Source organism: Tinamus guttatus, unplaced genomic scaffold (genome assembly GCF_059628265.1).
Source record: "Tinamus guttatus ecotype Peru unplaced genomic scaffold, ASM5962826v1 Tinamus_guttatus_pri_ptg000131l, whole genome shotgun sequence".
NCBI classification, from domain to species: Eukaryota; Metazoa; Chordata; class Aves; order Tinamiformes; family Tinamidae; genus Tinamus; species Tinamus guttatus.
Window position 1 is genome coordinate 3,908,521 of NW_028288665.1, and position 13,891 is coordinate 3,922,411.

Here is a 13,891-nt window from a genome sequence, read left to right on the forward strand (position 1 = left end):
AATAAAACTATAATGGCAGAAACCTACTTCATTTATACAGAGAACGACTGACATATTGTTAAAAACCATAAGGTGCCCTCAGAAAGGCACTCACTCATGTGATCATGGGGCTAGAATTCAAAACAAAACAAAAACCTCTGACCTGACACCTGCACAGGAAAATCAGCACCAATGTACTATTTTTTTCTGTCTTCGGTTGCTGTTTTAAGAAAATGCAATTACAGAAAAGCACCATTTCAAAGAGTTTTGCCTACTAGAAGACTGCATGGCAAATGGAACACGGACTTTCAATGTGCTACAAATATCTCTTAATTCAAACTCAGTCCAACCGAAGGAAGAGAAACAGTAACACTAATTACGCAGATGAACTCCGTTTGGTATGTTGTCCTCTAACAGAAATGTTTCAAAGCAAGTTTCAACGAGCCCACAAGAAGAGCCACGCCCATTTTGTAACCTATAATTTTTAAATATAACATTTTATTGCTTAGATGGTTTGATACAGAACAACTCTTACTTTTATTTTGAATTTGGAAGTACTGTACAACTGAATAAAAAGAGGAATAAAAGTACCAAAACAAATGTGTGATTCTCTGTTCATGTGGCATAAACCAGTCTTGTACACAATTCGTAGCAGCAGTTTAAGTTCCCTTTAGAAAAATATGAATTCTACACATTTATTACTGTTTCCTGCATGGGATGAAATCACTAGGATTAAACTTCCTTCGTGGATAGAGAGCGGAGAGAAAGGAGACACACAGAGAAGAGAGAAAATTATGAATCATTCTGAAAATGGAATCAGACTGTCACATAGCCCCAAAAAGGTATTTCAGAATAGCCTCAAACAAGGTTCTTTCTTTTTATTTCTTTTTTTTTTTTTTTGCGCGCTTTCACAGTCAAGTGCTTAATGTAGTGATTGAATTATCTTAATGTTTAGTCCATTGCAACTCAGGCAAAAGAATTTCAGAAGATCCTTTGTTTTTTTTGTTTTTTGTTTTTTGTAAAAGCCCTGAGAGAGGAAAAAATAAAAAGATTCAAACAAAAATTGTATAGAGACAAATTAGCTGAACATGCAAACTAAAGCCTAAGATTCACCCATAGTTTAAACACATTATAAATTTCACAGTTTAATATTGGGGGAGGAGGGGAAACAAGAAAAAAAAAAAAACCCAACAACAGCAACAGTTCTCAGTCAAACTCAACTAATAAAAATGTCAATAAAATGTGGCAAGACCTTATACTCTACTAGGATATAGATAAAGGCTAAATAAAGCTTTAAATCAATAGTGATTATTGCTAGCAGATGTCCCGGCAGGTTGCTGGGAATTAATTATTTGCTACATTGTTCTGCAGCATATAGTTTAGTAATGGCTTCTCCCCCACAGTATTGCGCGGTTTAGTGTGGAGAGTTGCAAAAAAAAAAAAACGAAAGGAAAAAAAACAAACAACAAAAACCAAAAAATACCCAAAATAATAATAATAATTATTATAATTATAATAGTAATAACAATTTAAGGGATGCGTGAACTGGTTTTAATTAAGCAGAATGCACCTGGGTAGAGTTTTAAAAGAATCATTGGTTCTGATTTATTAATCTATCCGGAGTTAACTATGTTTCTGAACTGGTTCATACATCCCTATTAAAAAAAATAAAAATCACATATACCTCAACCATTTTTTTTCTCATTCTACTTGCAAGAATATTACTCAAGAACGTTTTTCTTCCTTTGAATTCTGGACAGTTAAAGATTTCAGCCTCCAGAAATTTTCGGAGAATTTTTTAATATAGATATAGATATATATAGATATATATTATATAATATAGAATGGGTTTGAGGCCCACTTCCTCCATGTGTGATGAAAGCAGGAACAGCGGCTCTGCAGGGGAGGGAGGATCACAGTGCGGGCTGGGGGGGCTGACGTGGTGGAATAGCACAGTGAGGCTCCGGCAATGCTAGTATGGCTCTGTCTGTCCCAGAGGTCATGACTGAAGGACAATCGACAAACAACAAAAAACGACAACAAAAAAGAAAAAAAGACAAAAAATGCCGCGCACTCCTAGAAATGCGCAGCTACAGTAGGATACATTTCGCTTAACCCCTTAAATATTGGCGGCTGGAGTGTCACCTGTTGCCGGCAACAGGAGCCATGTGGAGAAATTCCAGCTCCCAGCATTAAAGGGGTTAAGTTATTGATATGAAATTTAGACACACACCTCAAGTCTTCAAGCATCAACCCCAAAATCTCAGGAAGAATTTTTTTTTTAATTTATTTTATTTATTTTTAACATGTCTTATGTCTGTAGTTTCATTACCAGTAGTATTTTCTTGCTCTAGAACATGACAGTAGCAAGATCACGGTCAGGCTCGCACTTCTCTCTTGCTTTCTTTCAACTGGAAGACTGAATAACTTTGCTCTTTAAGTAACACGTGTCGCCATGGACGTGACTGCAGCAAGACCAAGGTGGTGCTCGCAGCGCCTTTCTGTCGCGCTCGGAGGGTCCCGCCGCGACCCCTCTCGCACACACTTCTTCTCCCGGGCCCCCCTGCAACGCACGCACACACACGCACACACTCACCCACACTCACACCCCAGCACGCGTGAGATGTTCCCCTGTACATGTGTGATGATAACTTGCTGGCCTCCAATCGACTCTCCGGTCAGAGGAAGGGGTCCTTGTAAAGTACAGTAGAAGAGCTGCAACATAAGAAGAGGAGTTGGTGAAAGCTGAAGTCAAAAACATTTGAAGAGGGGATCCAAGCTGCATTATACATCTGCGTGGGCAAATATTGCCCATTGGTTTCTGCTGACTGCAGAGACAAGCGAACTGATGAATTTATAAAATAATAATAAAATAATAATAATAATATACTGAAGCAAATCAAACATATATAACAGCGGGTGCATAATTTCCATAGGTTACGTTGCTATGTAACTCTTCTCTGTATACACACACTCAGTCCACGATGGCCAGAAAAAGAACCCTTATAGCTAGAACACCATTTCTAATGCTGAAAAGTGGAAATGAGTATGAGGTCGAAACTCTTCGTGTTTCCTGCTTTTGGCTTGAACGACTTTGAACACCTTCAACTGCCACGTTGTTCATGCCTGGAACAGACTTAATGCTCCACCATGTGGCAAAGACAAGAACATCTACTGAGAAAAAAAAAAAAAAAATCAACATCCCCTCTGCATTTCCTCTGACAATTCTGTGTGAAATTCACATAAGTTTTCTTCCAGTTATTGGCTGCGGTATCCAAGGGCTTCCCACCCCACTGCCCCCATTTCCAGCTCAGAGAACAAACACAGCGACTATCACAGATATACAAGAACAAGCTCACACGCACCAATACAAAAGGTAACATTAATGCTTAAATGAAAAAGGTCCTCTCCAAATAATTCATTAAAATATTAAAAAAAAATCATTTTTGAAAAAAAAATCTATGATACCAAAAGATCTAATAAAGTAGTAAGGCACTCAAATCAGTATATACTGTAGTCTCTTGCATTATTATACTGAAAGGCATATGGCACTGCAATCCAGTCTGCCATACTCTCCCCACAGCTGTAAGGCTGCTCTCTTCCAAGACAGGGCTCCAGAAACCTTGCTCTGCTGCTGGCTGTAGTTCGTGTGCTGGGCCGGGTCCAATCCACGAGCAAGTCACTCGACCCCCAAGAGCTGAGGCGCGCTGTCTGCGGAGGCGAGGATGTGATTCATGGGGGATTTTCTGTTGTGCATCTCCAGCAAGTCTTGAAAGAAATCCGACGGCGCCTCGTGCTCGGAGCCACCCCGGGGTTCCTGGTCTTTCGACGGCGCTTTCTGTGCGTTCTTGCTGGGCTCCGCGAGGCCGGCGGCGGCCGTCCGCCCGCTAGGCCTCTCCTCTGGGCCGAGAGAGTCCTTGGCGGCGGCGCCGCCCGGGGGCTCCTTGCGGCTCCTCGTGACAGACGAGTGGCTACCAGCGCCGGCGGCCGAGTCGCACTCGTTCTCCGAGACGGGGTTGGTGCCGCTGTGGCTGGACTCGTTTTCGCTGTCTTCTCCACACCGCGACTGGGTCTCCTCCTTGTCGCTCTCCTTCCCGTGGTTTCGAGCATTTTTGACTTTCTGGTGTATGCGCTGGTGACGAACCAGGCTGTGCTTCAGAGTGAAGGTCCGTTCACAGGTTTGACATTTGTACGGTCTCTCGCCTAGAAGAGAATTAAAATCAGAAGTCAGCCGTGAGATCATAAAAGCACTACTTTCTCGTTTCAAGCAGAGTATGGTGCTCTACACTTTGGAAATTCACTTGCTTTATGAAACTTGGGTGCCTCATTTATGCAATTTCTTAATTCCCAGACTACTGAAGCGGCGCACAGTATGCCAGGAAGTATATATAAAAAATCCTGAGAAGAACATAAGAACTAATTGTTTTGAGATTTCCACAATTCTGATAGGACCCTACACTAAGGAGGGAGGAATCCCCGGCTGCTTTTCACATCCCACCTGATTTACTTAGCAAGTTTTCTGGAAGAAGTTTGCAGTCGTCCTCTGGAGCTTGAGAGCATTTGCAAAGCTGTGCAGCTCCAGCAGCTCTCCTGGCAGCTCCCCGGGGCGCTCCTCGCTAGTGCTCAGCTCCCGCAACAGCCCGAGGTGCAACGGTAACGACACTGTCCAGATACTCGGGGTCAACAGCATCGAAAACAGCAAACCCAACAGCGTTTGAGAAAGCTTCTCTGTGTCTCATGCTGACAGACAGGTAAGTAGGAAACACACAGGCTACTTGGCTAAATAGAAGGGAAGCTGTCAAGAATTATCCTTGATGCAGGAAAACACCATCTTCTTGTGAGGCAAAATTTCACTAGGTTTCAAAATGGAAACAGAGAGCCAGCTAAAAGACCTAGGTTTGTAAGGCACCGAGGGGACAAGGTAGCTGTACTGACCAAGTGAAAAACATATGCTTTGAGATTTTATATACAAAGCTGTTCATGTTCTTCAGCTAACTGATTTTTTTTGCGTGGATTTCTGATAAGAACTACATGTAAAAACACCTTAAAAGCCCCATTAGGCCTGCTTGAGAAATGATACTCTCAGGAAAAAAATTCTTTGCCTTACTTTAAAACACCACGCTGCAGAATAGCTGCAGGCATCCCATGCTGTAATCAGCAGGTAGTTTGCTCTGATCTGAATGGCTTTTTGCACCTGAAATGCTGCAATACTTTCCTAAGCATTAGCTCACCGAAAAACAAAGCAACCACTGCCCCACAGACAAAACTCCCCCAATCTCCCAAGCAAGGCAAGAACGCGCTTGGGCAATGCCCCAAGGCAGTATATGCTAGTGCTGCCCTATTGCCCTGATGAACTCTCTGAAGATCCCACTCTGTTTCATCTCTGCTTCTGTTTGGAGCTATTAAAGATGGTTCAGTGGTGCAATTCCATCAAGATTTCACCTTGTGCCAACGAACACACGGATAAGATGTCTGGGGCTAACTCCTCAGTTATAGCAGTGCTTTGGACTGTAAAAAGGCCTGAACATGGGAACACACTTCTGCACCAAGACGTTTTTGAAGAGACAGGTTTCACAGGCAGGTTTTGTGACCTCCCCCTCAGTTGGGAATGCGACACAAGAGCATCCTGCGAGCAAGTCCCTGGGGAGCTGCCTGCTCTGTGCAATGGAAAAACCTCTGCCCTGATGTCCAGAGACGTGTGACACAATCTCTGTCAGTGCACTTCGGTGTGCCCCGAAGATTCCTCCTCTGAGATAAGATATTCATTAGTCTTGCCACAAGTATCTTTGAAAATAAAAAACCATCACAACCAAAAAAAAAACCTAAGCACTATTTCATTCACACAGCATTTTGTCAATAAATGTCTCAATGATTGGGAGGAAATAAGAAGCGAGAGTCAATCCACAGCACTTTGACAAAACCCGCTGTTGAAAATGCCTTTAATTAAACAGTGGAGGATTCCTGGTATTTTTGTTTCTTGTATTTGAAGAAAGCACTGAACCAGGTTCCTATTCAATACGACTACATGCTTGGTTAAGACATCCTTCGGCATCAAACCAGAAAGAGAAAAAAAGCAAAAACACACTGACAAGACCTACATACCATAGCATACAATGAAAACATTTAAAACACGTAGGAGGGCAACCTCCAAAGGGATGTAATGGTACCATCTGAGAGTAAAGCTCAAAAGTTTAGATACGTGAATCTTCCCAAGGCTTTTGAATTACTATGAAAAGTAGCCCAAGAATGGGACCAGTTCCTCATTTTCTTTGTGGCTCAGCTCAGGATTGCACTCCTCAATGTCAGAAGGACACAAGTCAGTTTTGCACTTGAGAGGTCACCATTTATGATTCAGGTAAGAAAAAGGCACTTTTTAAAACAGTCTTCACTGTACTTATTAAACAACATCTTCATTACAGTGGAAAATTGTTGTGCCTAAAGTTAATCATAAAGATATAGTCTTCAGCAGAGAGCACCACCAAAAAACATGAAAGATCAAAATGTACCACTTCTTCCATTTCACTTGCAGGTGAAATGCTTCATGGATGCCTTGGTAAGGATGAATAACTAATTCACCTTCAGTCTGGCTCATAACTTCATCTGCCTTGCTAAAAAAATGAATTCACACAGAGCAATTTCACATATTTTAACTGCACAAGTCATCAAAGAAGAATTTTCCTATCTGTATTCCACTTTCTGTGCCCAGGCCTGAATGAAGAGCAAGATGCCAGTTGTAGCTTTGTCTTTCACTCAAGTAGCAGGCCGTGCAGTTCACCAGCACGTTACCAGTACCAGGCTTCGATAAGCAGACAAAAACAGACTCTCTCCCTCTTGGCTTTCACTGAGTGAAAGTGCTATCATCTACTACCACGATTCTCCGCTGCTCAACAGAATAGTGGGAAGAGGCTGAGCCATGCACACATAACAAGATGGGGGTGGGAAACTGGGCAAAACAACTGCACAGGCGTCTCCATACTTTCCCTAACCTCCGAATTCTGCAGCAGGCCCTGTAGAAAATGGTTTGGGAGCTGAAGGTACAGTGGAGCTGACTATTCCTGCTCCCTCAACATGCTACATAAGCAGCATGGAGGACCAGAGCAGGGAAGGCACCTTAAGGATACTGGTAGAACTGACAAAATGTCTCTCACCTCCAGTGCTAGCAGCAATCGTGCACCCACAGCAGATGTTTAAGGCATCTGGCAGCAGACCTGCTTGTAATCTGTTCTGCCCTGCATTCTCCTCTTACCTGTATGAGACCGCATGTGTCGCGTCAAATCCTGCAGAGACCAGAAACGCTTGTTGCACACGGTACAGACTTTCTTTCTTTTGTCTGCTTTTGCAGTACTCTTAGCCCCATCAGTCTTTGGTTTTTTGTCATCACTGCTCCTCTCGCTGGACTTTCTTTCTGTGCCTTCCCCCTCAGAGATGCTTTCACTCTCTTCATTCTCCTTTCCTGTGGCCTCACAGTCCACAGGAGACTCTACCACCTTCAAGTCCATTGGAGACTCTTCCTGGTCAAGACCAGAGTCCTGCACTGCGGGAGCACCTGCATCATCCTGGATGCTTTTGCTTTCATCCTCGCTGCTTCTTTCATCCTTTCTGTCCTCACGAGTGTGGGCCTTTTTGTGACGGCTGAGAGTGCCAGCAAACTTGAAGGTTTTGCCACAGACATCACAGGCATGTTTCTTTTCAGTCTGAGAACTGCTGCCTGCACTCTGGTCACTCTCTGCCAGTTTGAAGTCCATTAATTTGCTGGCAAAATTGAGGTCAAGACTTTTATTACTTACAGAATCTTCCTCAGGGCCCTCTTCATATTCATTTGCTTTTTCTTCTGCTTCCTCTTCTCCTGGGGGGGAGTCAGCCTTGTGCTCCTCCTTGGGACTGCATTCGCTCTCTGGTACTTCCTCTGCCTGTTCCTTCTCACAGGAGGTCAGATCCAACACTTCATTTGCTGTCGCTAGTGTCTCCGCATCAGACTGGCTGTCTGCAAGCAAACAGAGAGAAGCTTTCAGCGGGACACTCTCCACCAAGGCACAACGGTCAGCACATCCCTCAGCAAGGCCTCACACACGCTCACAGGCACCGCCTCTGATCAACGTCCCTCTCTGGTTTGCTATCTATGACCCAAGACATTAACTCACAGTGAAAAAAGATCAGAACACCAGAGAACTCAATTAGCAAGATCATTAAAAGTCTGTAATCATACGCCTTCTCTGCCAAAATACAGTTGCACTCTTGAGACACTCTTTTAAGTGTAGTATTATTGCTTTTACCAGGGAACACAAAATGCTGACACCAAAGATGATGAGGTCCCTAATATTAAAAATGTGCTGTTCCAAAGATACATGGATTTGCAGTGATATGGATGAAAGCAATATACATTTGTATACTAATAAAGTTAGCTGAGAAACTGAAAGAAGATAGAAATATATTTTTAAAGAGAACATAAAGGCCCTTGTGAGCCAAATTGGTGCACAAACACAAGCACAGTTAAAGGAATTTTTTATATATGATATAAGCAGGAAAAAAAAAACGCAGAAGTTTGTTCACATGTAGGCCTTTGACACACACTATTTGATACCACACTGCAGCCAAAATATAAGGCCAGGGTGCAATAAATAGCATCCCTCACGATTTCACAATTCCTCTATCAAGCAGGCAAAAATACCTAAGATGTCCATCTTAACAACCTCCTCCTCCCTGCTCTTATCAGTTTGTTGCATTAACATTGCTGAAGACATAACATGTGTTCAAAAAAGTAAAACAGACAAGGCATTTAAGGCAAACAAAGGGGCAGAGCTGTACCCCTTCCAAGTTCTATACAAATAGTGCATGTGTAAATAGGAAATAAGCTGGGCTGGATCTAGAGGCGAAAGCTGACAACGAGGCACGGCATGTAACTGCATCCTCGGCGCCGCTTTCCAGCAACCGTTCCAGGACACGAGCTTAGCAGGTCGTGCTTTCTGAAAGTTGAACCTTTCCTTGCTTGGAGCCCTCTCCCCCGCACCCTTCCTGCTGACAGCCAAAGCACTGCATGGCTAATAGGCCTTTTCGCATTCATCCGCGAGTCCAGGAGCTGCTTAGTAACTACAGGGATTTAGAAACCCTAGCAGCACTGTTCCCAGTTCCCCAGCTGACATCAGCGGCACAACATGTGCTTGTCTCAGAACTGCCTAGATTTCCCATTACAAGCCTTTCATAAGCAAGGAGTAATTACAGAAGATAAGAGGAGAGTTCTCAAACACTTAGTTGCTTGAAACTTGCTCTTGCAACATAGCCTGCACTGACCCCATCTCCTTGCACAAGTGATTATACATGGCCATTAGAGAAGTGTCAGAGCTAAACAGGGTTTCCCACTATTGTGTACAGCTGCTTAAGAGAGCAGAGGCCTCAATACACCTTTTTTTTTTTTTTTTGGGCTGGGGGGGAGTTAAAGAGTAGGGAAGTGACCTGTCCAAAAAAAAAAAAAAAAAAAATCTCACCTTTTAATCAAAACAGATCAGGTTACAGAGACATTGAGTTACACAAAAAGTTTTCCACAAAGTTCATTGCTCATCTAATTATCCAGCCATTAAAGCATGCAACTGAGCCATAATCTGTGCGCAATGCTAGAGAATTTGAGGATGCAGGCTTCTGAAAAGAAAGGTCACCTGCAAACATGCTAGACATTCCCATTCCAATTCTGTGTTTTGACCCACTACTGACCTGTTCGATATAGTGAGGCAAAAATTAAAAGGTTATTATAAGCAATTCTTTCTAGAAACCACGTTGAAATGCCAAAGAAAATTTAATTAAGGGAAAGCATTGCTTTACAATTCAAAGCAAAACAAGATAAGCACATATTTAAAGTGGGACTCCCCTCAGAAAAGTGCTTGGTAACATGCAGGTAGCAGCATCTAGCGGCTGATGTTGTAGGTGAGGGAGCAGATTCAGACGCCCAAATCCAGGTTTACGGATTACATCAGCTCCTCACCTGCATTTGGGTCTGTGTTTCTGCCGATCTCATACCTCAGCCTGGCCTTTGGTGGCCAGGTCCATTTTAACCTCACCTCCTTTGCTAGGTTTAGTAAAAAGCAAGCCGTTCCTGTCGGTGGGCTGCAAGCTGGCACTCGACCGCAGCGAGCTGGGTCACTTCTCCTGCCAGCTGAGCCATCCCGTCCTCGGGCAGATCAGGAATGCTGGAGCTGCTGTGAACATGCCTGGGAGCAAGCACACGCCAGGCTGACCAAACACAGGCAGTAAATGAGGTAAGGAGGGGGGGTTTCCTCAGGAAGCAGAGCCAGGACTGACCATGTCCTCCATTAGGATGGAGAGGAGTGAAGAGCACGAGGAGACTGAGCTGGAGGGAGGCCCTACTTCACTGTCCCCAGAGCGGTGTTTTGTGAGCTCTTTGCTGCTCAAATACAAGAGAGCAGATGCAGAATTTTTTGGCTTCTCAAATGGGAAGTATCGGGAGCAAACAAGAAGGGTACAGTATAGGTACACCATCAGTGGCACTCAAGGGGAAGCATGACAGCAACATCAGCTTTTAAGTTCAACATGTACAGAAAGCATCTGCTCTGAATGAATTCCTTTTTACCCCTTATTTTTAAGCTTATCTTATCCTACTTCCAGTATTTCCAAAAGGTCATTTTTCCTACAGTTTACTCGTGCTTCAGTTAATCACACCCAACATCTGTCCCCTTTTTACCTTCTGAATTTTCTCCCCACCACATCCTGAAGCCCCTTTCCTGCTGTTATTCTGTCCTTGAGTGCCTGACAATCGTATTTTCTGTGCAAGACATACCATCCACCACCACATAAGGTGGTCTGCAAATAAATGACCTCACCTTACTCGCAGAAGTAAACGGATGAGGCTGACACCAAGAAAACAAATATGATGTTTAAAACAAGAGGCATTCTCCAAGGGCAAAGACCATTCCGGGCCACAGAGCACAGATATGCACCCACACATCTGCTTCCAAAACTGGCTCAGCGCCGCAGAATAATTAATTCAAAATTCAGACACAAAATTTAGGTAGGAACATGTTCAAAAGTGTACGTGCCTGGCTAAGTGTATTTATTTCTTACCTGCACAAGCGAGATCTGCCTTTTTTTTTTTCCTTTTTAAGAAAGAGTTTCAGGGGCCCCTTATGAAACCTTATGCATATCATCAAATGCCAGTTCCCAGCTAGTTGTGCTACTCTGTGGTTACCCCAACCTGTGCAGTTGGTTTCCCAGCTGGTGGGAGCGCTACCTGCTTTGCACAGAACCTGACTCCTTGGGCATGGGCGAGAAGCAGCTCCGCTCCGCGGCAGCCAAACTGGAAGAGCAGCACGGGAGCTGGGACGGCGTGTGGGAAAGGCGACCGCCGCGGGACGGCCACGCCAGGGACTTCGCACACGCTGCGAGGGCCCTGCACACCCTGCGATCCGCCCCGGGGGAGCCCAGGTCTACCCTAGCGTTCCTCCAGCTCACCAGCATGTTCCCTGTAGCCATGGAAAACTGGGCTGGCCACACAGCTCTAGCAGACTCGGCCATACCTCACACACTGCGAGGAGGATTTGACTGAGCCTTCAGATAGGGGCAGACATCCCTCCGAACAGAACAAGATCCACTCAGACCAGTAATTCTTGTTTCCAGAATTTATGGCTCCAGAATCTCACTAATTTACAATGCAGAGGGAGCAACCACTTGCATCTAGGATGAGGAAGACCAGGCTCACGGGAAAGGCCTTCCATTTCTTTCACCTTTTTCTATCTTTCAGTCATTAAGATTGCAAAATGCTTTCCAACCTGTTTCTCATCCCACAAATATTTACACCTCAGGCAGGCAGTTTTGATCCTAGAGAATATTCCAAAAAGTGCAACAGCAAGTCCACAGCAAGTCTCCTTTCTTTCCCTCCCTCCCAAACTTTTTCAGCCACCGCACCTCAGTTTAGGAGACGACTGGGAGCAGCACACACAAAACTGTGTCACAGGTATCTCTGTGCTATTCCTCCGATGTCTCATGAGCGAGAGTGAGAAGGTGACACTGTTCGATGACGTCACGTCTGACAACAGCTTTGACACAAGAATCAAAGAACATATAGCAAGGAACCATAACAGAGAGAGGAGAGACAACCAGGAATCTAAGGATACAAAAAGAAAAGCAACGCACACACAAAAAATGAACGAAGCTCAACTGCTGCCTCAAACTTCTGGGAAAAAAATGAACTCTCAGGAGAGATATTCATAAGTAAAACCTCAAGGTCTCCATCTTATAATGCAAAAGCTTTTTCTCCTGCATGAAAGAAACCACTATATAGTTGAAGCCAAAATCATTTTTCCTCTAAACTGTGGAAAGAAAAGTCTACTTTGCTGAAGACTATTTACAATTCAAGTTGCAGCTTTCAGTCAGCCTGGTCAGAACATCCTTCTTCATCTTTCAAAGGTGGCAAGGTGGCCAAAAAAAAAGAAAAAAAAAAGAGGAGGAAGAGTAAATTACTTTCCTGCATACACTAACAAAATTATCAAGAGACACTGAACATGGAAAGATTCAAACAAAAGAACAGATACAGATCAAGGCAGGGAGGTTGCTTGTTTGATTCTGTTATGGGTTTTTTTTTTTTTTTGGAAAGGGGATGGAATAGAGACAAGAGCTTGAGATGTTAAAAGTTATTACATAAAATATTGTGCTGCAGTGGAAATTATTTCGTGACTTTAAAGCAAGTGTTTACCAACAAACATTCCTGAGATCCCAGGAGAAGTGTTAGAAAACCCATCAAGTAAATTATTCTCCAAACTGGCACATCAGAGCACTGGAAATGCATGTTGTAGTAGCAGTTGACACTATCACTTAGATGAGCTAAATATTTAATATTTTGCTGGCATTCACTGAATAACCCCAGCTATTCTCATGTTTTACAATAGGTGCACCCTCCACTAGGTGGTAGCATTCTAGTAATTTTGGTACCATTTGTAACCACTCATACCATGAATAGCTTCTATTTCCACCCACAACTTGGAGAACATCTTTCCAACTTGCAGAGGTACCTCACGAAAAAAAAGTGTGTTATTTTTGTTTGTTTTATAAGCACACTAAATCACACTAAATTCAGCCACCTTTATTATCGCACACACACGAAGTTAGGTATCTAACTGGCCCACATTTACGAGGCGTCAGTGGTGTCTGCAGGACGGTAAAATGAGAAATCTGGGGAAAATGGAGAAATAAAAAGAACAATTCTGGAAAATAAAAAGAGTTATTAAACAAAATAGCTAGTTAAAACCAAAGCCCAGAGGGATGGTACCACACTGTTTGCCTTTGACACAGGTTCTGGTCCTCTGGTACCCTTCAGGTGAGCAGCTCAGCTCCCTGATACGAACGAAGGACTAGATCCGACCGCACCGAGCTAGTGGAAACGTGCGTTTGAGCTGGGGTGTGAAAAAACCCAAACCCTGTCAACCTACAGCGAATCGCACCAGCGTGTATCAAAGCGAGCAGTTTTACGCTTTCTTTACACGCAGTTGGTAAATACCGCCAGCAAGCTGTACGTCTACCCAGTATTTTCTAAAGAACAGCTCTAGCTCTTTGTTCACAGCTCGTCCGTTTGCCCTAACGGCGAGCAGCTCTTACCTTCCTGGGAGCTGTGGCTCTGAAGTCGCTGTTAAACTTTGCCTGATGGAGAAAACACAGATTCGAGCCCTTTGTCCTCTAGGAAACAGCCACAAATGTAGTTCAGAGGTGCAGGCTGCTAGAACAGTTTGAAAAACAGAAAGTCCTCCACTATAATCAGGGCTCACATGATTTCTGGACGGATCACAAGGTGGCAGATTTCTAGAGCAAAGAGGAATTCTGCTAAACGCTAATCGGAAAATTCACTGTTAAGTATACTTACTTTGTAAATATTTGCCTAGTTAGCACAGAGCAGCCGTTTCTGATTCTTTCACAT

General features: G+C 43.7%; 1 protein-coding gene across 1 annotated transcript in view; it reads right to left on the reverse strand.

Annotated features, from left to right (window-relative positions):
* Window positions 1-2,652: 2,652 nt before the first annotated feature.
* RREB1 (ras responsive element binding protein 1) overlaps window positions 2,653-13,891 on the reverse strand; it is a 119,918-nt gene continuing 108,679 nt past the window's right edge. Inside the window, exons 10-11 of the mRNA XM_088521749.1 lie at window positions 7,226-7,963; window positions 2,653-4,182 (exon numbers count right to left, since the gene is read on the reverse strand). Of these exons, the coding sequence (XP_088377875.1) occupies window positions 3,659-4,182; window positions 7,226-7,963 (1,262 nt within the window). The 3' untranslated portion in view covers window positions 2,653-3,658. The remainder of the gene's footprint in view (window positions 4,183-7,225; window positions 7,964-13,891) is intronic.